The sequence below is a fragment of the Macaca fascicularis genome, chromosome 5, assembly GCF_037993035.2.
Source record: "Macaca fascicularis isolate 582-1 chromosome 5, T2T-MFA8v1.1".
Lineage (NCBI taxonomy): Eukaryota > Metazoa > Chordata > Mammalia > Primates > Cercopithecidae > Macaca > Macaca fascicularis.
The window spans coordinates 149,581,093-149,604,739 of NC_088379.1; the positions used below are offsets into that span (position 1 = coordinate 149,581,093).

Consider the following 23,647-nt stretch of genomic DNA (forward strand, 5'->3'; position numbering starts at 1 on the left):
GGAAGCCACTGGCATACCACATCTGCCCCTTGATGACTGAGTGACATGCTGGGATCTGAGAGCAAGAGCTGTGCAGTGAGTGAGGATAAATGTTCATAACGTTATAGGTGTTGAAGAGAGTGGGTGCTGGCAGTCAGGAAAGTGGAACCACTATAAACACTTCATTTGCCCTATGATTTAGAATCAGGAACTAATCTCTGCATAGTGATTCTGGGAATTGGAATGGGACTCAATTTTCCATCAGTTTTTTTCAAGCTGCTACCTGGGTCGAATTATGAACATACTAGAACACTGGTCAGTCTTTCACTGTTTGGCTCTTCCCTTATGGACTAATAACGCAGTCTCAAGCAATTTTAATATCAGAAGTTCCCTCAAATTCTGTCCTTTGATCCAAAATTGTATTAATCACAGATATTTAAAGTAAATTTTCATTATATTAAAAATGATGAGGAACAGAGCTTTTATTCATTGAAATCTATCCTATTGGTGAAATTGCCATGGAAAAGGTGAATAGCTGGACACTGTCTTCCTTAAAATAAATCCTCATGTACTTAAATAAGGTTATTTGTACTCCTCAGAGTTTTTTCTTTTGTGACTTTAAGAAATTCAAGCCCTCCCTTTAGACTTTCTTTATAAATCCTGTTCTAATTTTATAATCACTTTTCTATCTTTAATCTGAACTTCATCCAGATTTTTTAGATATCTATAATATACAGTTCCCACATTTATTTTATCTGAATGGAATAGAACATAATTTCTTTCCTATAGAAAACATGGAACTACAAAATTTTATATTTTAAATTGTCATATAATTTAGTACTAAAGATGCATTTAGTCAGAAATATATAATAGTTTTTATTCAGAATTAATACAAAGATATAAGATATCAAATATCAAAAAGAGTTCTTAATTTAGATATCTGAGTCATAGCAAATGTTTATTTTCTAAATGTTGATTTGTAGCTATTGATATTTTGGAATAAGAATAATTTTTCATATAAAAATGAATGTTTACATTGTTCATATTTTAGTGTTTTAATGTTTCTGTGTTGTTAGAATTCCGCATTTGATCATTTTGTAAAATAGTACTTAATAAAAATATCAAAGATTCAAAGAATTTGATTCTGCTACTGGGTAAATTGCAAGTTTAATTGACATATAAATCATGTAAATACAAACTCTACTTAGAAAATAATTTTTAAAGTACCATAATTGTTATATGACCTCGAAGTTCCAGCAATCTATTGCATAACTCTTCAAGAGAAGTCACATGGAGGAAACCTCATATTTCCTTAAATTTATTAGTGTTCCTTGGTGGTCTAAACTATTGGGGTTTTTTTCAAGGTTTCTTTTCAAAGCAATAATCTTACTTAATTGCTTAATGTTTTCTCTTATATAAGTCAGTTTGAGTTCTTATTTAGAGTAACAATAGAAATATATAATGGCCAAGAGTAGTGAAACATGACTAGGAAACTCAAGTATACCAGTGTTATATTTCTATATAATGATGTGAAGATAATGCTTTTAGCTGCATGACCAGCATATTAGCCACACATCATAAAAACCAAACTTTATAAAAGCAAGAGGTCAAATTCATTAAAAACAATTTTGTACCCTTTGCTACAGTTAAGCATTTATCTTTAATATTGCGATTTCTTTCTTCTATTAAAAGGGCCCTGAATCTCCCATTTTCTGACAGGAGAAAAAAAGTTAAAGCAAAAAAGTTATAAATCACATGACTATCGAGAATACTTACTTTATATTCCTGGGTTTAATGTTTAAAATAAAATGGTAAGACTTCATGTCTCAGAGATTTTAGTTTTAAAGATGGTGAATGAAATCATATAAGTCCATTTTATTTCCTTTGTTTTCAATATAAAAATCTAATATTCCAGTAATTCCATAAAATTAACTTTTGTTTTTACAAAAGTTAATAGTTCTTATGTTTGTAAGATTATTACTAATAAAGTATGAAAATGCATTTGTCTTTATTATAGACCAAGTCATTCTAAAAAAGACACTTCTTATCCACTAATAAATTATAAGGGAGTCTGAATAAGTTAATGGGTTTTCTAAATTGTCTTCCTTATTCCAAAGGAAATACTTGCTTTTTTAACAAGATTTGCTCAACATTTGTCAACTTAATTTTTTTTAACTATTCATGATTTAAGAATGGTCCTAAGAGTGAAATCCATGAGACACTGAGAGAAGAAAGAATTGAACCTCTCCAAACATAAATAATATTTCCTTTATTCTGTGGCATCATCTAGTCTTTGGGGATATGTATGTTTTTAATGGATGTGCATACTCTCACACACTCCTTGAATAATCTTATATTCATCTTTAGCTTATAATTGAATATCCAAATTTAAATCTAAATTTGGTGCCTTTTTTGTTTCTATAAATATGTGTCATATTAGTCAATAGGGGCCTGAAGTAATTTTCACAGCTCTTTGCTACTATCAAAAATACACATTTTTCTAACATAAATCTTGGCAGTGCATTTTCACATTGGGTTTGTTTTTGGTGGGGAGGAAATATTGTGATTTGCCATCAGTATTATTAAAGAACACACAAATGTTGGGGTCTATTTCTTTCGCCTCTTATCTTTGTCTAAATAATTGCTTTATGTTTAACTTTAGAGTATAAATTTTATATATTTTAATGAAAAAACTATATTTCTACCATAGCAAAGTTAAGGGTGTTTCAATTTTAGAACAAAAGTTTACATTACATCAAGCCTTACAAATCATCCATTAATAAACCAACCACTGGTAACACATACCACCTAAACCTCCTGAAAAGACATACACAAATCTTTATCAAAAGTATGTGGTGAGCCTTGTGCTAAATATAAGTATAAATGTGCCTGTCCATGCCTGCAATTTTCTGAAGTCCAAAAGTTCTTTGGATGGCAGGCAGCAAGTTAATACTTCTTCTACATAATGTGCACGCATTCCTCATCTGACCAAAATATAGGACTTCACATTCTCTGCTTCAAAATCACATTCCCTACTTGAGAAGCTTATTATGTTATAGAACAACTGAATGTGAGAATAGTTCTTCCCTCTCTGTGCACTATAATAGTTAGATCTTCAATTCGAATAGCACTTTAGAGCTCATTAAGTAATTTTACATTCATCATCTTCTTGGATTATCTGAACAACCTTATGTGATAGATTAAAGATATTTACCAAGAAGTTTTCCTTTGCCTCAGTATTTATGCCACACAAATTTACACAAATCCACACTTCTTTTTTTCCCAAACAGGCCATTTACTGGCACAACACTACCTTAAAACCTAAATTAACCTTTGTGTTAAAATAACTGAGGTACACACTTCAGTATATCCCACGTAAGTTAAAATGACTATGTCATTTAATTTAAAGTAATATATATGAGTTAAAGTAACTGAGGGATGAGCTTCATTTTATTGCCTTGAAGAACTTCAGAAACCCAAGTTACTTAAGACTGTTTCAAAACTGCCTCAGTTCATGAACAATAGGTGCTGATAAGAGAATATAGTCTCTTCTCTTTTTGTTCATTTCTTCATTTAGGAAGTACTTGGTAGAGCATTGTAACATAATAGTTCTCATTGTGTGTCTTCCAATTACAGACAATCTCTGCTTTGCTACCTCTATTTGCACATTTGGGGCAAGTTACTCAATTCCTCTATGCCTCTGTTTCCTTACATGGAAAGTAAAGATAATAAAACAGTATTAAACTTTAGAGTTGTTATAAAGCTTAAACAGAATAATGCTTGAAAATCACTTAGTACAGTCTCTGGGATGCAGTAAGAACTCAGTACATCCCATTTGTACTATAACAAGGAGGTACAGTCAGTACCTCCACTGTCAATGAGGTACTATGTAAGAAATCAGAAATGCCAATATGTGGTCTCTGCCTTCAAGAAGCTTACAGTATACTGGAGACTTGTTCCTAATTTACATATCTAACATTTGGTTGTATCTAACATTTTGTTGTGTCTAACAAATTAGTTAGCTTAATATTTTACCCTTTTACAGTTCCGTCTAGAATATAGTTTTAAATTTTTTGTTCAACAAGTCTTAAGCCTATGGTTCATAATAGTTTTGTAAGGTTACAAAGTTTTTTTTAATTTTAATTTTTATTCATTTTTTATTCCCAAGAATATTCTTGTAGTTTTGTTAAACCATCATTAATTTAGTTTCATTGAGCCTAAGTGCACAGAATAAAAGCTTTGCTTTCTCTAAGTGTCACCAATATTTCTATATTTTTTTCTTCAAAAAATTGTTTACTGCCAGGATTTTCTTTTTGAGAAGGGTTTATGCTTTTTGGAGGCTTATTGTTTTATTACTTTATTATTTCAAATAGATGTTTCATACAGTTTAATTTTATTAGAGCATTTTGTCTTATTGAGAAGGTATTTTAGAAAATGGAACTTTGGAATACTATGGATATTATTAACATCTGATGCATATTGAGCCAGATAGTCCCTTGTGTTTAAGTCATTCTCTGATATTATATTAGATTCCTTGGGCACATATATTAAAGTTTCCACAGCTGTCGACTGCTGCCCGGGCAAGATAAAAGGTACAAGTCAATCCAATCTCTAATACGCCGTAATGTATCACATGCTACAGTTCAAATGCTTTAAAAGCCTAGGGAGGAAATAGTAATATGAAGACAATAAATTAAATTCCATTTGACAAATATAAATTTTATATAAAATAAATCATATATATATACATAAAATCTTGTGACTATAATAGTTGTAAGTGTATAACTGAGTATGTATATACATTTTTCCCCATAGGTGGAAACATCAAAATATCATTCATATATGGAATAAGAAGGAGCTATGAAACTAGAAATTCTAGAAAATAGCCACTTCCAGTATCTTCCAATATCTTCACTCTGAGTAGGCTGTAACTTAAACCTAGTATGACTGATTTATTTTGTTTTTTTGAAGAAAGTAAAAAAGAGAATTACTGTCACTTACAGGTAGATGATTTCCGTGTGGAATCTCTTTTATTCTCCCATTTGCACTTTTCTAATCTGTCTTTGCATCTGCTACCTTCAAAAGGTAAAATGCTTGAAAATCCTAAACATATATTTGACATGGACCAATTGTCACATATCAGAGATTATATACCCCATGAGACGCTTCCTAAAATTCTGAATTGCTGGTTATCTTCTAGCAGCTCTCCAGTGTTATCTAAAGCAGGACAGATTCCTTTGTCAGGTGTGATGGAGTGTGATGGAGGTGAGCTTGTGTCCCCCCAGCATTTTAAAATTGTATATGCAGTTACGCCCTGCATAAAGACATTTGAGTCAATAATGGACCACATATACAACAGTGGTCCCATAAGATTATAACACCATATTTTTACAGTACCTTTACTATGTTTACATGCACAGATGCTGGCCGTTGTATTAAGTTGCCTATAGTATTCAGTAAAGTAACATGCCGCACAGATTTGTAGCCTAGGAGCAATAGGCCATACCATGTAGCCTAGGTGTGTAGTAGGCTCTACCATCTCAGAAGGAATCCCCATTGTTAAGCCTTTCACAACTGTACTTTCTTGGAGGACTGAAACAGTGAGTAAACATGATTAAGGAGAAGAGACAAGTTGAGCCTCAGTATTCCATTAATTGGAGTAAGTTTAAAGGAAAACCAAATCCGGAAAAGTAGAGGAAATTTTAATGAAAAGGGAGAATTCCTATTAGAAGTGATAGGTCCTTAGTTTATTGTGGCTGGTTGCATCCTCAGAGAATAGTGCAGGTCAGAAAAGCCAAAACAGTGGATTACAAAATGACATGAGATATTTATGTCTTTCCCAAACCTAAGTTTAGAAGAAAAAAAAGAAAAAAGTCAAGTTCAAGAGTAAGAATTTTATGAATGGAAAGAAAACTACCAAATTATTTGAAGTATTCCCAAGTGGACTTGATCATGATCTCCATTTCCCTAAAAAAGAGAATGGGCTAAGTAACCTTTCAGGTTCTTTCTGGGGTGTTTTCTGACACCAAATGAGAAGTTTCCTCTCACACCTACTAGTCCTCCCACACCAATTGTGCGCCCAATGATTCGATTTAGTTCAATTCAATTCTGAAACTATCTGGACTTAGCTCAGACCTCACAGGTTAAGGACTCAGCCCCATAAGACTGCCCCTACTTCAATTACCAATCACAAATGGGGTGCCCATGCTACCACATTTCTGCCCAGCTGACTACAAATTTGGAAGTTCCCATAATTTGCCTTCAGGCTTGATAATTCACTAGAATGACTCACAGAACACAGGAAAGCACTTTTATTTACTACTTACTGGTTTACTATGAAGGATACAACTCAGGAACAGCCAAGTGGAAGAGAGGCATAAAACAAGATACTGCAAGGGGGTGCTGTGCAGAGCTTCCCTGCCCTCTCTGGGCGTGCCACTCTCTGTGAACCCTATTGTTTAGGGTCTTATGGAGGTTTCACTACACAGACATGATTGATGATTGAATTACTGGCCATTGGTGATTGAACCCAACCTCCAACCCCTCTCACTTCCTGGGATTGTGGGGTGGGCTGAAATCTCCAATTCTCTAATCACATGATGGGTTCCTCTGGCTACCAGCCCCCATCTTGAAGTTATCTAGAAGCCCACCAAAGTCAGCTTATTAGTATAAAATCAGGTGTGATTAAAGTGGTTCCTTACAAATGAAAAACAAAATGCACTCCTATCACTCAGGAAATTCCAAGAGTTTTAGAGGCTTTGTGCCAAGAACTGGAGACAAAGAACAAATATATTTTTTTAATATCACAGAAACAAATAATTCAGTCCCTCCTATAAGCTAGCTCAGGGACCTCAGGGGATTGACTCCTGTTCTGAGACCAATTTAGACTTTTGGAACTATTGAAAAGCGATGCTCCTTATCTTTTCCAAGAGTTGTAAAGAAGTCAGTGATCTGCAATGTGTTTCGCAGCTTATACACACAGCAAAATAACACAGCTTTAATCAACTTAAAATGCAAAGATTGTCCTCCAGTTAGTAGAAATGCTTTATATATATTTAATTTTACCTTCTCTGTATCTTGGATACTTGTTTGACTAACTTGGGAGTTTTGATCTGACCTGAATTCATATGTGAAAGTTTTACATGTCCACATTTTATCAAATGGTCTTCTCGCTCCTTCTCCTCAATTCTGAAGGATACTTTCACTTCATTCTGAAGAATGTTGGTTATTCTTTCACTACTGACAGCTATGAGAAAGAGCTTGTTGTAACAGAATGTTCCTTAAGTATTTCCTTGTGAACTTATATATGAACTTCACTGGTCTCCCCGTTCAGTGCTCACAGGAGGGCATGGCCATGAAGACACAAGTCATAAATCCTTGGGATCCTTTTTTAGAAACCAATTAAAATATTCATGTGGTAGGCAGAATAATGCCCCTTCCCAAATGATGTCCTTATCCTTTCCCTAGAACTTGTGAACATGTTACCTTACATGGCAAAGGGGAATTAAGGTTGCGATGGAATTAAGATTGCTAAACAGCACATAGGAAGATTATCCTGGATCATCTGGGTGGGCTCAGTGTAATCACAAGTTCTTAAAAGTCGAAAAGGGAGACAAAGGAGGTCAGAGTGATGTGATATGAGAAGGATTCAACTCACCATTGCTGGCTTTGAAGATGGAAGAAAGAAGACACAACCTGAGAAATGCAGATGGCGTCCATAAACTGGAAAATGAACAAAAATGGATTATCTCCTAGCACCTCCAGAAAGAAACTTAGCTCTGCCAACATTTATTATAAACTGTGAGGCCCATGTTGAACTCTAATCTACAAATTAAGATAAGAAATTTGTGTTATTTCAAGCCACAAAGTTTGTGGTAAATTTTTATAGCAGCAATAGAAAATGAATACAATCTGATATTGTGCTTGAACTAACAGTTCTCAAACAAACCTGTTTTCCCATTTCCAACCAGCAAATAGTTCCAGTCTAAGAGAAAGCATAGATTTGCGTGAGAGGGTCACATGTTAGCCCCAAGTCCTCTTTTTCCTCTTTTTCCTTTCATGATACATATCAGCAAAACATATGCAGGAAAATGACAGTTAATAAAAGAAATGTGAAAGCCTGCCTTATAGTAAAAGTATATATCTTATAGGGAATTCAAAATACCACCACTCTATTCTTAGGTTAATTCTTAAAAATTCCTTGAGCATTAAGAGAGCAACATTTTACTAGAGAGCTTCATTCATACCTGTGTGCCTGTGTCATGTACATAACATAAATTACAAGATGGTCTTACTGTTTGTAGAAACTGCTCATTTCTTCATGTAATTTAGTTTTTATGTAATCAAGCTGGTTTTTTTCCTTTTCTTAGCAAGTTTTAGAGTAGAGAAACCTCAGGCGCCAATATATAAATTAATCTTTGTGTCAGAAGTTACCAAAAATATTTAATTCTTAACACTTGTTTTTTGACCATGCACATTTCCAACAGTGTAGCATTGTTCATTCTCCTCAAAAATCTCCAAGTATGGTGGGAATGAAACAACTCAAAATTCAAAACTATACTTTGTTATGTGCTTCCATATATAAACTCATTGAGAGCAGGGATTTATTCTTGTTAATTGTTTATCCTTAAGCACCATATCCAACACATAATGGGTATTCAATAAGTATTTGTGGAATAAATGTAAAATAAAATTTTTGACAAGGCAGTAACAACTAATGTCTTAAACATAGTGTCACATTACTTAGTTTATGTTTCATGGCTTTCTTAATATCATAGGGCCATGTTGTGGATGACTGAACTTGAAGTCAGCCACTTCCCAAAAGGTCACTAAGAAAAATTGTGTTTCCGGCCGGGCGCGGTGGCTCACGCCTGTAATCCCAGCACTTTGGGAGGCCGAGGCGGGCGGATCACAAGGTCAGGAGATCAAGACCACGGTGAAACCCCGTCTCTACTAAAAATACAAAAAATTAGCCGGGCGCGGTTGTGGGCGCCTGTAGTCCCAGCTACTCGGGAGGCTGAGGCAGGAGAATGGCGGGAACCCGGGAGGCGGAGCTTGCAGTGAGCCGAGATCGCGCCACTGCACTCCAGCCTGGGCGACACAGCAAGACTCCGTCTCAAAAAAAAAAAAAAAAAAAAAAAAAAGAAAAATTGTGTTTCCTAAAATGTATAAGTCAGTAATTCCTGAAGACATTAGGGCAAATTTAAAGCAAAAACAGAAATCAGAAAAAAAAAAAAAAACTTTAACCACATTAAAATATGAAGAGAATGCTGTCTTTTAAATATCACAATGAAAGATATTGCCCTACAATGTCTGTTAAAAAAGAAAAAAATAGGGCCAAGTGCGGTGGCTCACACCTGTAATACCCACACTGTCAGAAACCAAGGCAAGAGGATCGCTTGAGCCCAGAAGTTCAAGGCTGCAGTGAGCCACGATTGTGACACTGCACTCCAGCCAGGGTGATAGAGTGAAACCATGTGTAAAAAAAGAAAAGAAAAAATACGTTACGTTATAATAATTTTATGATTATCTCTTCTTTCAAATGGATACTTAATTATTCAAAGAAGGGAATATCCTTAATTGGTTAGAACTTTGATCTGTTCACCAGGGAAGAATTTATCCCGAAGCTGCAGCACTAGGTCTGATCTTGTACTTACATTGAAGTTATCAGTACTCTTCATTTTGTGGTTGTCTATTTTCTGTGGACCCTGTGAAATTGCTTTTAAGAGCTGACTGATAACTAGAATGGCAGATAGTTAAACACTTATTAAAAGTGCCCGAAGAGGGTTTTATGATTTTCTCTGAAACAAGTTAGACTCCAGGTTCCAAATTGTGGGAACATTATTTTCAAATCATTCAACACTCCAAATTTGAGCAGTCATTTGTGTTTGCTGTAGGGCTGTCCAGAAGTTAATGTAGCATTGAAAAGCTGAGCAAAAGGGAAGAGGGGGTCTTGTGTCAGCCTATGAAGCTTGGATGAGGTTCAGGTCAGTAAGTTGTTTTTTTTTTTTGAAGCATTACCAAACTGAGGAAACCCTAAAATCTTGTTGGTAAGTTACTTGTTGCCCTTCTAGCTTTCAGTTTTGTTCTAGCAATGCTGTCTGTGCATTCCCAGAAGCACAACATACAAAGTGCTCAGTGCTAATAATGAAGTACAATTATGATGTGAATATTTGGACAAATCACTGCTTTTCACATGAGTAAGGATAAACATTTTGGACATTGGTTAACAGTTTTAGGGCTGGGTGCAGTGGCTCACGCCTGTAATCCCAGCACTTTGGGGGGCCGAGGAGGATGGATCACCTGAAGTCAGGAGTTCAAGACCAGCCTGGCCAACATGGTGAAGCCCCATCTCTGCTAAAAATGCAAAATTAACTGGGCATGGTGGCGAGTGCCTGTAATCCCAGGTACCGGGGAGGCTGAGGCAGGAGAATCACTTGAACCCGGGAGATGGAAATTACATTGAGCCGAGATTGAGCCATTGCACTCTGGCCTGGGCAAAAACAGTGAAACTCCATCTCCAAAAAAAAAAAAAAAAAAAAAAAAAAACAAAGGATAATATTAGAAGTCAGTGTCTTTTTGAAAGGCACGACTGCCTGAATCACGAATCTTCCATTTGCCATTCTATTAATATGTTTTTCTCCCTTTTTAGCCAGCTTGGCTCAACTAATCACTAGAAGCTCAGGAATAAAATAAAAACTCCCCAGATGCTCCCTAGACTCAATTCAATAATTGACATTTCTGGAAGGAGTGTATGATTTTGATTCCATATTCTCTGAGCCATAAAACCACACATAATGAAGGGGAAGGATGAGAAGGGGTAAGAAGGAGAGCAGTTAGTAATACTGACACCAGGGCTTTGTTGTTTTTTTCTACTGAGCCTCTAAAGTTGCGTTATCGGATTTGGAAACAGAGTGAAGAGAAAAGGGAGTCTTTGGGTTAGGGGACTAGACCAACAGAATGGGGCTTTGAACACACACAGTCAGAGCTGGGGCAAAGGGGACTATGATAATAGAAGGAAGTACAGGAGCCTGGGAGATCTGGTCTACTGGCCAGTCCCAGTTCCAGGCACCAACATCCAGGCTCTCGGGCTAGGACAGTGTCCTAGTGAAGACTACAGCTGAAGCAACCTTAAATATCTGGTGGTATTTCTGATGGTGTGGCCTCTAACTGACCCTAGTCTAAAATTAACCCTTCAGTGCCCAATCAACCTATTTCTTCATAAGACCTTGAAAAATGACCCAGACCTTAGAGATAGGTTTGCATTTGAGAGTTAAATCATAATTTGTCAGTAATATATTTTAATTAAATAGACAACATAACTCTGAAGTCTAATTCAAGTGAAACATGAGCTCTCAATACATTAATCTCCTGGCACAGTGTGGCACAACAGGAGTGTATCTCTCCTTTCTAATTTCTGAACATTTAAGAATCCTGTTATATAATTTTTAAATCTAGATTCGAGAAAATCTAGGATATTTACATAATATATTAAATTGTTTTCATCAGTGTAGTTATAAAAGTGAGTATTTCCCTGAAATGACGTAAGAGTAGTAAAATTTCTAAACTACTTTGCACCTGGAAGTTGACCCAAAAATGAGGTCATATGTAATGATTAATCAATTGTAAATCCTATTATCTGAAAAATTCAGAATTACTGACTTTTTTTTAATTGCTTTTTTGATTTATTTCTCTGTCATTCACGTGTCTCATTCTGTTTCCATATTTGGCACTTGACTAAATGTCAAAAATGCCCCCAAAGTCATTTCTGTGATAGATGGTATCTCTAAAGTGAACGGTTGTCCTCCATCACTTGTGGATTTGTTTAAATCTCTTTTCCCATCTGTCTTTCTACAGTGCCTTAATTCTACATTCTTAATTCCTGAAAAGCAACCAACACAGTTTTAAAGCATGTTGCTATCCAATTCAAATTGTATTTCTGATGATTTGATTAAAAACTACAAAGAACTACTTTCAACAAAAGCTGCTTATAGTGGAACAGAAACATTTGTGAAGTAGGCATGCAGTACTTAACCTGCACTCACAGCTTTAGAGGGAAATATATTTGAGGGAGGAATTAATCACAAACGAAATCCCACCCTTGGGCCTCATCAGACAATCCGTCAAGGAGGTTCCAACGTGCAGTGGCTTCTCTACAGTCAAATTGTACTTACATATCCTAGCTTCCAGTGTCTCATGAGAAAGCTAAGAGATTTTTATATAATGAAGATTTAAGCAGAAAAACAGCACCCTCGAGTTAATACTAAAATCACCAGAACAAGATAATCTGTAAAACAGAGTCATTCATATATAAGTCATTAGAGTTTTACCTTTATGATTAAAATTAAAATTATGCATATTGTGATGAGCAAGAAAGTTGACTTTTTGACATTGAAATAATGATTTGGTCGTTCTGTGTATTTGAAGCCATTTTAATATTTATATGCTCTGAAAGTTTGGATATTCTACTTTGGCTGATCTATATCTAAAAACAGTTTTCTCTAAGCCAGGAAACAAATCGATGTTTATTAAAAGTAAACTTTTATGCCTAAACCTTTGAATTCTGAACTCCATGTAAAATAAGAACTACAAACAGTTCCTTGCTTTGCTAATAACATATACTATTCTGTGGGGGACAAAAACATGAGAGTGCTTCCATGACTGAACATGACCTTGTGAAGAGGTTGCAGTATTAGAGATTTTTTTTTTTTTCTCTGCTAACACTTGAGAAGGAATAACTTCTCATAACTTTTTGCCATAGGCTATGTCGTGATGTTTAATGGAATAAATAAGGTGATGTGCCATCAGCAGTTACAGCATTCAATTTATATGCCATGTTTTTCACCGAGAAAGTGCTCCCTGGCTTTATTAGTATGTGAACTTTAAGCCTCTGATCTAGATAATTTTAGATACTTTGATTTCATTATAGAAACTCCTAGACTACTTGTGGGATAAAACAAAGGCTAAGATCATATTGAATTTCAACAAGTTGAATTAGCAGAAAATGAAGATAAAATGCCTTTCTATTTAAGAACATGATGATGTTTTAATTGTTATAGCATTTGGCATGCCTAATGTATACAATCCTTGACATTCGTATAGTAACACAGGAAAGTTGTTTGGGATTTTTCTTTAATTTCCTAGTGTTCCCTTTCCTCCCTAGCATTTCTCCCACTCCTTCCCCAGCCGTGGCCTTTAGGTCTCCTCCCGCTGCTTCATCCTTCTGTAAAGAAAAACCTTATACAGCGAAGGGATTCATGTAAAACTGCCTCATTTATAGATAGATAGGCAAGGCTGCCTATTACCTAGCTATGATGAACAGACCACCATCGTTGTGACAACTGATGTAGATGCCTCCAGGGTAAAGCAAAGGTTTACATATTACACAAGCAATTTAACTGTTTTCTAAACATATTGCCAAGACAGTGGGAGTTGGCAGCCCACACTGTGTTTTAGGTTTTGGAGACTTGGATTAGAAGTGACTGTTGATTATGAACCTTTTTATTTGTCTTCTATGAACTACAAGCAACCTAGTAACCCAGGAAAGAATTCTTCACAGCACTTAAACTTGTCTTCCCGGCGTCCCAAGATTACATACACAAATCACTTGACAAAAGTGGTGTAAGACTCTTGTGCATAGATAACCACACAAGACAATTGTCTTGTTCTAACCCTTAAAGAGTTCCACAAAGTGAAATGCTTTATAATCCTTTTTTGTGCAGTAGGCAAGGAAGAAAAGAAAGGAGGTTGGGCAAAGATTATCCAAAGGAAAGAAAGAGACTCTTTTGGGGTTCCAGTTGAAACACAATAAAGAACATAATTAACTTTACAATTCTTTGTGTTTTTCATTTGACTGCAGGGAGGAGATGAAAGAGGACTGCTAAGCCTCGCATTCCATCCCAATTACAAGAAAAATGGAAAGTTGTATGTGTCTTATACCACCAACCAAGAACGGTGGGCTATCGGGCCTCATGACCACATTCTTAGGGTTGTGGAATACACAGTATCCAGGTATCACTAAAAGGCATCAAAGCATAGACATTTTTCATCTTATTTTCTCATAAGTTTTTCATAAGTTTTTTTATTTAGAAGTTGCAAACAAGTAGCCAAATAAGGTGGCAATGATTAAATCATTATCTCCATCTTACTGAAAACCCCCTATGTGTCTTTAAGAGAAATTGAGAACAACAATGGTTTTGACATTTTTCCTCAATTATCTCTCAACTTAAAGGCTACTTCTGAAACTTGGAAAATAATGTGATTTTTCAGCAATTTCTATTAGCTCCATTTCAAATATATATTTTCTTATTTACTATGTGCCAGGAGTTTGTTTTTTCATTTATACACTATTTACTTTCTGATGGACTCACCTTAAATCTTTTAACAGTCATGGTATTATTTTCTTCCCACAATGTAGAAAAAATCCACACCAAGTTGATTTGAGAACAGCCAGAGTCTTTCTTGAAGTTGCAGAACTCCACAGAAAGCATCTGGGAGGACAACTGCTTTTTGGTCCCGACGGCTTTTTGTACATCATTCTCGGTGATGGGATGATTACACTGGATGATATGGAAGAAATGGATGGGTTAAGGTAAAAGACTGATCACAAATGGGTTCCTGTCAAGGTTAAAATGGTTTAAGTGCCAGGAGAAAAGGTGGGCACCGGTATCTTTGAAAGGTCACCTTGTTTAAATACTTAACTTTTGTCGTCAGTGTCTGCATTTATGAAATGGAGAGGAATTCACTGATATGCTATGTGATCTTTTGTTTGTCATGAAAAGAGTTACTCTTGTGTAGTTCTCTGCTCCAGGGCTGCCTCTGCTACGCACAGCACTGAAAAGCAGTGGCCCTGTACAACCGTACTACCTCCTAACACTGCGTAATGGGCTAAGATCGCCCAGCGAAGCTGCTTGGGGAATATAGAATACATAGATGTAGGCTGACAAAAATTAAGAGAACAGAGGCAGAAAAGAAAAAAAAAAAAAAAGCAGGGTACTACTGATGCCACAGTCCTCAGCCACCATCACACTGTGTCTTGGTTCAGTTGCTTGTCTGGTTTCATTTTCCACAATAAGGAATTTATTTTATTTAATTACTCATTTATTTATTCAGACAAAGTCTCACTCTGTTGCTCAGGCCAGCAGGTAGCGGTGCCATCATGGCTCACCGTGGCTTCAAACCCCTGGGCTCAAGAGATCCTCCTGGCCGCATGCCACCACATCTGGCTCATTTTAAAATTTTCTGTAGGCCAGGCGCGATGGCTCACGCCTATAATCGCAGCACTTTGGGAGGCCGAGGTGGGTGGATCACGAGGTCAGGAGATCGAGACCATCCTGGCTAACGCGGTGAAACCCCGTCTCTACTAAAAATACAAAAAATTAGCCAGGCGAGGTGGCAGGCGCCTGTAGTCCCAGCTACTCGGGAGGCTGAGGCAGGAGAATAGCGTGAACCCGGGAGGCAGAGCTTGCAGTGAGCCGAGACCACGCCACTGTACTCCAGCCTGGGTGACAGAGCGAGACTCCATCAAAAAAAAAAAAAAAAAAAAATTGTAGAGATGGAGTCTCGCTATGTCGCCAGGCTAGCCTTGAACTCTTGGCATCAAACAATCCTCTCACCTTGGCTTCCCAAAGTGCTGGGATTACAGACGTGAGCCACTGCATCCAGCCACTTTAATATTTTATTTCAACTAAGGGGATGATTCTTTCATCAATAGAACAACCTCACCATATTTAATATAGGTGAGATATATAATGAAAATGTAAAACACATATTCTGTCCCCCAATTTCTCAGTGATTTCACAGGCTCAGTGCTACGGCTGGATGTGGACACAGACATGTGCAACGTGCCTTATTCCATACCAAGGAGCAACCCACACTTCAACAGCACCAACCAGCCCCCTGAAGTGTTTGCTCATGGGCTCCACGATCCAGGCAGGTGAGAATACGTCTGTCTTCTTCCTGGCTTTAAAGCCAGCCGGGGATCCGGGAACCAGGAAAATACAGCATAGAGCATATACCATCACAGAGCAGCCAAAGATGGTATCTAAGGCCGTGCCTCTGAAATCACAACGGGTCCTTACTCAAGTGCGTATTTAGCACTCTGGCTTCTATTATTGTGAGAAGCAGATTGAGAAGGCAGATTAGACAAGGAAAAGGACAAATTCATGTAGAAAAATTCACCTTAAAATGTGGAGAGGTTATTATCAGATAAACACTATTGGACTAGTGTAATGACCAAGACTTTAATCTGAACAGTTTAGAGAGATACACTTTTTGATCTGTCTCCTTAAATCCCACTGAATCTTAAGTTCTTTATATATTACATGAGAGTGATAATAACTGCCTTGCAATGATTAAATAAAAATCTGTAAGTAAAGTACCAAATAGTGTGTCTGACCCCTGGTAAGTTTTAAATAAATTGCAATTCTTATTATCATAGCTTCACTTAAAATATGATGCTGCAGTGTTAATTTGCAAGGAGTTAAGCAAAATATTAACTTTTATTTCACTTTGAAAACATTGCAAATACTAAAGGACTCCATATTAACTGTTGGTACTATAATGAACCAAAACAAAAGATAACTAAAAAGTATGTAGAGTGAGAAATTTGGGGTACATCTTGTAAAAATGCTATGAAGTATAATACAGCAATTCAGTAACAAAAGCTTCATCCAGTCTATGATCTATTATTCCTACTCAGGGACATCTAGCCACATCCATTCATTTACTAGGTAAGTTATTATTACCATTTAATGTTTATTGAGTGTTCACTATGTGCAAGGTGAATATTTCTCAAACTTTTTATTTTTATAATCCCTCATGCCCTTCATCTCCCCTCCATCAAACCCAAGTCTACAGTTCATTTCCTTTTTGGCATCTCAGCAGATCTTAAAATCTGTGCGACAGGGAATACTTAAGGTGGGTTCAGGATGTGGAGGAAACTGTCACATTCCATTCCTAGAGCTCAGAACTCACAGATACCACCACAAAGCAACACTTTGAAGTCAGGCAGCCTGAGTCACCACAATCCCACTGGAGCTTTCTCACGACCTTCCTGGGGGTCCTGAACCTCAGTGCAAAAACATGGGACGAGGTGCTTTACAGACCAGATGTGTGGCAAGATGCCTGTGCTGCGGGGCCTCCCCACCTCTGGTGGCAGAAGGCTGAAGGAGAAGTTGGTGTTTATATTCCACTTCCCTCCAAGAGTATTCTAAGCAGAAGACAATTTAATAAAGTAGAAAGAAAACTAAATTAATCATTGGCTAAAAATAAAGCAAACTTTTGTTAAGCACTTTGCTGCAGGGTGCTGAACTAAGTATCTTGTGTACTTCATCTCCTCTCTGCTTCTCAGCAAGGCTCACCATCAGCCCCACTTCTCCCACTCCCCTTTTATTAATAGACTAGTTTTCAGGACAGTGGTAGATGTGCAGCAAAATTGAGATAAAGGTATAGACATTTTTATATTACCCTTACCTCCACACATGCATAGTCTCTCCCATTATTATCATCCCGCATAGAGAAACATTTGTTATAGTCGATGAACTGACACTGACACGTGATAATCACCCAGAGCCCATGGTTTACATTAGGGTTCACTCTTGGTGTTGTGCATTCTGTAGGTTTAGACAAATAGATAATGACATTATAGTCATATAATGACACCATTATAGTATCACCCAGAGAGTGCCACTGGCAGGGCGCTTTTTCACATAAGAAACTGAAGGTTACAACGGTCAAGCAGTTCTTAGTGGACCTGGTATTCAGCCAGAGCCATAGCTCCAAGCCCCCAGCAACTCCATCTGGCCTACTTTCCAGATTTGCTGTTTCTTGTTGGAAACAAGTCAAACCTCTTTTTCTCATAGTTTCTCCATCTTCAAAGAAAGGTAATAGAGGAAAATGTTCTCCCCGCTGTGGATTTAGTTCCACCTTAAGTCACAGCATGACTCTATCATGATCCCTGCCAGGCATTGTCTTCTGTGAATCATTGAACTAGAGAGGACAATAAAGGGACTGTTGCCACAGAACAACTAACCCATCTTTGGCAGGTCAGGCTTATGGTTTCCCTGTCATGAATGAGATCATCTGGAGCCAAGAGTTTATGTTTTGTTGTTTGTTTTTTTTTTTATAATTGCTACATGACTCTTCTGTCTCTTAAGAACCAGCACCAACTCTCATTTTTGTATCTTATTTTTAAAATTTCTTTATTAGCTCTAATGGTTTGATTTTGTTTTTAAGTAATTAATATATTTTGTTGGCCTAGAACAGTGATTCTCAATGGGATAATTTTACCCCCAGGGGACATTTGGCAATGTCTGGAAACATTTTTGGTTTTCACAATTAGGGTGTGGTGGAGGGCGAGGGAGTGATGCTACTGGCATTTCGTGTGTAGAAGCCAGAGATGCTGCTAAACACCCTACAGTTGGCAGCACAGCCTCCCCAGACAAAAAATTACCTGGCCCAAAATGTCAGCAGTGCCAAGGTTGAGAAACCTAAAAACAATGCAAGCCTGTTTTCCACACTTTTGATAACTTCAAAAATTGTATTATACAACTTTATTCTTCCCCCAACCCAAGCTGCTCATACCCAGTCCCTCAGTGATTGAAATATTCCACAAACCTTGAGCCCCTCTTATATTCCTGGCTTTGAACCAGATAACAGGAAGATAGTAATGAAGTTGCAAGTTCTGCCTTCTCTTATGGAGCTTCCTGTCAGTGGCTTAAGTCACAGAGATACTCTGGCCCCCAGATTAGGAATGGAAAACATGAAAACAGAGTCAACGTAAAGACTTCGACTTTTGTAGGGACCAGCCTTACTATATTCCCGGAATTAGAGCACATGTTTTCCTGTGTTAGAGCAGCCTAAGTTTTAGAATGCAGCAAATTTATATAAGAAACTCAAAATTAGTATTATAACTAGTACTGTATTGTGTGGCACAGAGATGAGTTGACAGTGACACTGTTTTTTTTTTTTTATGTTATTTTACTTTAAATTCTGGGATATGCATGCTGAACATGCAGGTTTGTTACATAGGTTTACATGTGCCATAGTGGTTTGCTGCACCTATCAACCCGTCATCTGGATTTTAAGCCCCACATGCATTAGGTATTTGTCCTAATGCTTTTTGTCCCCTTGCACCCCACCCTGCAACAGGCCCCAGTGTGTGATGCTTCCCTCCCTATGTCCATGTGTTCTCATTGTTCAACTCCCACTTATGAGTGAGAACATGCGGTGTTTGGTTTTCTGTTCCTGGATGGTGACACTGGTTCTTATTCACAATACTTTATCAGTGTATTATACATGTGATATTCCTTAAGAACAGACTAACATTTGTTTTAAGACAGTGTGCACATTTGTAACATAAGAAATTATAAATCATAACAAGAAAAATTAGGAAATATATTCCAGAGATTAAGCTTCAACCAAGTAAGCAAACACGCTGGACTACTTCCTTCAGTGCTTTCTAGAAGATCCAAACTAAATTGCTCATAAGATTCTTGCCAGTCCACAAAGGGCTCCTTCCTATGTCAGGAACCTCCAGTGTGAGCTTGGAAAAGATCACGGTAGGAATTAATGTGCATCCCCTCTTGTTATGCAGATGTGCTGTGGATCGACATCCCACTGATATAAACATCAATTTAACGATACTTTGTTCAGACTCCAATGGAAAAAACAGATCATCAGCCAGAATCTTACAGATTATAAAGGGGAAAGATTATGGTATGTAGAGCAGAATTTGCTGATTTTGCTTTAGTTCAAGTTTTGTTTTAGTATATTTAGTAATTGAAGAAAAAAGGATTTCTGAAAAATGAGCATTTGGGAAAGCATAAAAACACTGGCCTAACAATCATGAGGGAGTAAACTGCTCACTTTTTAAAGCTCCACTGACTCTTACAAGCCCTGCGGGTTCCATCTGGTTAATTACCATGGATTGAAAGGTTCTCAGTAGGTCCAAAACATTTAACAGTCCTTCAAAAGTTAGCAGCTTATATTTTGCTCATCAGAGAATCAAGATGAATAACTTCTATTCAATAGGGGAGAGCAGCTTGTCTTAACATCTTATATACAGAGAAAAGTGTTAAAAGTAAGACATTTCTCAATATCCAACATGCCTGTCTCAGCATTAGGAAAATTGTAAGTGATTCAAATAAGAATGTAATTTTTTTAAAAAAATGTTTATCTTAGAGAAAACAAAGTAATCAACTTGCAAAAACAAGTCATGGGAATGGGACATTTAAGCAGTATTTTTAATAACATGATTACTTGAATATTTAGAGAGAACATGTAAAAATATAAAGTTGGATAATAATAAAGTTCAAAACACTTAGTTTTTTCAATATTTTAGTATTTATTCCATTTGAAGGAAGCAATATATCAACCATTATTATGATTCAGGAAGCACAGTAGATTAAGATTATTAAATTGATTGCTTTTTCTATTTACTCATTCAATACAGATATTTGTTTAACACCAGGAATGAAGCAGCTGTGTTAGTTCATGTGGTATTCAGTTATTTTACTTTTTTTAGGGGTGGGTGTGTGTGTGTGTGAGCACGCGCATCTTTTAAAAGCCAAACCAAAGAGTAATGTGATTTGAGAAAAAAAAAAAAAAACTAATGAGTCACTAGCTCGATGGAATTTTGGCTATATTTGTAGGTTAAACAAAATTCTACAGTCACATTAATTGAGGTTAAGCTAAAATTGGTTACAATATTAACAGCACTACATTTATTTATTTTAAAACACATCTACAGTGCTTACTACATGCCAGACCCTATAGTAAGCACTTTATGTTCATTTCCTTTACAGAACAACTCTATGTGATAGGCACTATCATTGGCCACATTGTACAAATAAGGAAACTGAGGCACAGAAAGATTAATTGTCACACAATACAAAGTGGCAGAGTCTGGATTTGAATCTGAGCAGCCTAACTCAAGAGTCTGTGACCTTAATTGTTCAATTATGCTACCTCTCAGTGTGCTCATTATTTACAATTTCTCTTATCTTTTCTACTTTTTTGTAGTATCGTATACACCATAATCACAAGGGAGGGGAAGAGGTCATTAAAATTACTATCTTTCCACAAAAGCCTTTGATAAAATCTGTTGATAATGACTTATTTGATATTAAATACATAAAGGGTAATTTTCAGATTAGTTTGCAAGTAGCTTTAGAGCTTTTCCATTACAATTAGCATGCAGATATCCAAGTATGTAATGGCCTGAACAGAAAGACAGAGGCACAAGACTATACACATGTAATCAGGAGTTATTGAAATAGACTTTGTTATCCACACAACTCTATGAACAGAACATTAAAATATTTTAATGAAGATATTACTTGACTAAGTTACAACATTTTCACATATAGAATAAATGCATGTTTAAAGACCTTTTCTGTACTATGTTTTTATTTTCATTAAAGTGTAGGCTTTTAAACATTTTATATCTTTTGACAGAGGTCTGTCTCAATTTACTCAATATATGTGGAAGCATTTCTACAAAAAACTTAGTATGTAAAGCCTTAAACGTTTTTTTAAAGTATTTTGGTTCTAAAGTAAATAATCATGAGTCCCAAAATATCCAGATTCTAATTTCATTGAAAACTTGGTATGTCTTGAAAATTACAACAGCAGGCATTTGCAGAGCATGCTCATTTCATTTAGCTGTACATGGAGGTCTTTTAATGTTGATATTATTTAGCAAAGACTGCTTTCATTAAATATCCCTAGCAAGAAACCCTTTGGTGTATCATAGAACACATTTCAGAGTTAAATCACTGTAGTAATTGTTGTTTGGTGTACATTCCTTTTACATTAAGAAAATATGTTTCATTTGATCTAATTCTATGTTTCTTTCCAGAAAGTGAGCCATCGCTTTTAGAATTCAAGCCGTTCAGTAATGGTCCTTTGGTTGGTGGATTTGTATACCGGGGCTGCCAGTCAGAAAGACTGTATGGAAGCTATGTGTTTGGAGATCGTAATGGGTAGGTTTGCTGATACCACAACAGTATGATATATCAAATGACATATCCATTAATAATTTGGCAAACTGCCACAAAATATTCAAATGATTGTCTCTTTTTGTGCATCAGATGGGGATTACACATAAATAGTATTTACTGTTAGTTCCATATATATAGTGGTTTAATTGAAGAACTTCCAAAAAGATGCTCTCTCAACAGGCGTGATAAATTTCATAAAATAATTTTTAAGTGCACAGAAGTCTTCAGATGGACTTTTCATATTATTTGGGCTCTTCCCTTCATCCTCAACATAAATTTACCATGACAATAAATAATTTGAAAACTATTATTTTACTTGCCACATAAATATTTTTTTAATTATACTGGAAGGCTCAAGATTTTTGGTTTTGCCACATTTTCAGGACTTTAAGCAAGTTAATATAATTTGTCTCTATAAGTAGGAATAATACAAAATTAAATTTTAGTCTCAATTTTCAAGGTCACATTGTGGATAATTGTAAGAAACTCTTGTGACAAAATCCAAATTAAGAATCTTGTTTCCTAAGTCACTGGCATTCAGGCATATGGCAGAGCTGATATTCTCGGTCGCTACAAGGAACTAGAAAAATGTACTGACCCCATGCTCTTCCCCTGTCCCTCTCTCTGATTAATAGCACAGCATGGATTCTAGTCCTGGCGAGGAAATATCATTCTCTGGATGAAGGGGAGGGCTTTTCTCATACTCAGGTACTTTTAGTGCCCCCTCCAAACAAAATCCTATCTTTCAGTACTTTCTCCACATATGGGAATTTCACAGTACTCACACACATTATGGGCTTTATTATTTTCCCCTTTAGAAGCCAGGTCTATGGCAAAGCAATTGTTTGTTATGAATTTTATTTGAGACATTTTATTGTCATCATTAAACAAAAGTATGTATTCATTGTAGGTTTATGTTATGTTTTGTTGTAGGAATTTCTTAACTCTCCAGCAAAGTCCTGTGACAAAGCAATGGCAAGAAAAACCACTCTGTCTCGGCACTAGTGGGTCCTGTAGAGGCTACTTTTCCGGTCACATCTTGGGATTTGGAGAAGATGAACTAGGTACTGTACAATCTGCCATGAAGCATAAATATAGCAATCTTATCCTCTACTTGTTGGAAATGTAATCTACAGCAAAGATTAAGATGGTCCAGTTACATATTCTCTACCAGTAACTTTTCCCTGAGGGCCTTTATATTTTATTTTCACACTAGAAATACTAAAATATAAGGCAGAAAAATGGGAGGCAGGAAAAATAATTTTTTAGTCCTGAAGAGATAATTTTTTAAATGTTTAATGATATGTTTGATTATACATCTGAGTAATTTGTATATATTCTCTATCTAAAAACCTTTCCATTTATCCATGTCTCTTGGAATAAATAAAAAAGTTGTGTTGGAATCTGAAACTTGCCTTATCTGCTATTTCTTTTTTCTTTTTTCTTTTTGCCCATGGGGGCATGAAATTTGAGCAAGATGATCTGAGTACAGATCTTCTTTCCAATAGAATAGAAATTATGTTCTCATGGGACAGTCTATGGTATAACATATAATGTATTTCTTGGCATGTTTATCAAAATGTATGCAGCTTAAAAAGCAAAAAAGAAGTTGAAATTGAAATATGATTCATCAGTGAGTAAATATTTTACTCTCTACTAATTCAAAT

The 23,647-nt window shown here is 36.2% G+C and overlaps 1 protein-coding gene and 1 long non-coding RNA gene across 6 annotated transcripts in view; one reads left to right on the forward strand and one right to left on the reverse strand.

Moving 5' to 3' along the window:
• LOC123573634 (uncharacterized) overlaps nt 1-14,979 on the reverse strand; it is a 65,011-nt gene extending 50,032 nt beyond the window's left edge. For all 3 annotated transcript variants that reach the window (XR_012435134.1, XR_006698323.3, XR_006698324.3), the window contains exons 1-2: nt 14,349-14,979; nt 7,637-7,701 (exon numbers count right to left, since the gene is read on the reverse strand). This is a non-coding gene — a long non-coding RNA (uncharacterized lncRNA). The remainder of the gene's footprint in view (nt 1-7,636; nt 7,702-14,348) is intronic.
• HHIP (hedgehog interacting protein) overlaps nt 1-23,647 on the forward strand; it is a 97,794-nt gene that overhangs the window by 46,780 nt on the left and 27,367 nt on the right. For all 3 annotated transcript variants that reach the window (XM_005555999.5, XM_005555998.5, XM_005555997.5), the window contains exons 5-10: nt 13,838-13,989; nt 14,396-14,569; nt 15,770-15,913; nt 19,574-19,695; nt 21,839-21,962; nt 22,914-23,044. In XM_005555999.5, the coding sequence (XP_005556056.1) occupies nt 13,838-13,989; nt 14,396-14,569; nt 15,770-15,913; nt 19,574-19,695; nt 21,839-21,962; nt 22,914-23,044 (847 nt within the window). The remainder of the gene's footprint in view (nt 1-13,837; nt 13,990-14,395; nt 14,570-15,769; nt 15,914-19,573; nt 19,696-21,838; nt 21,963-22,913; nt 23,045-23,647) is intronic.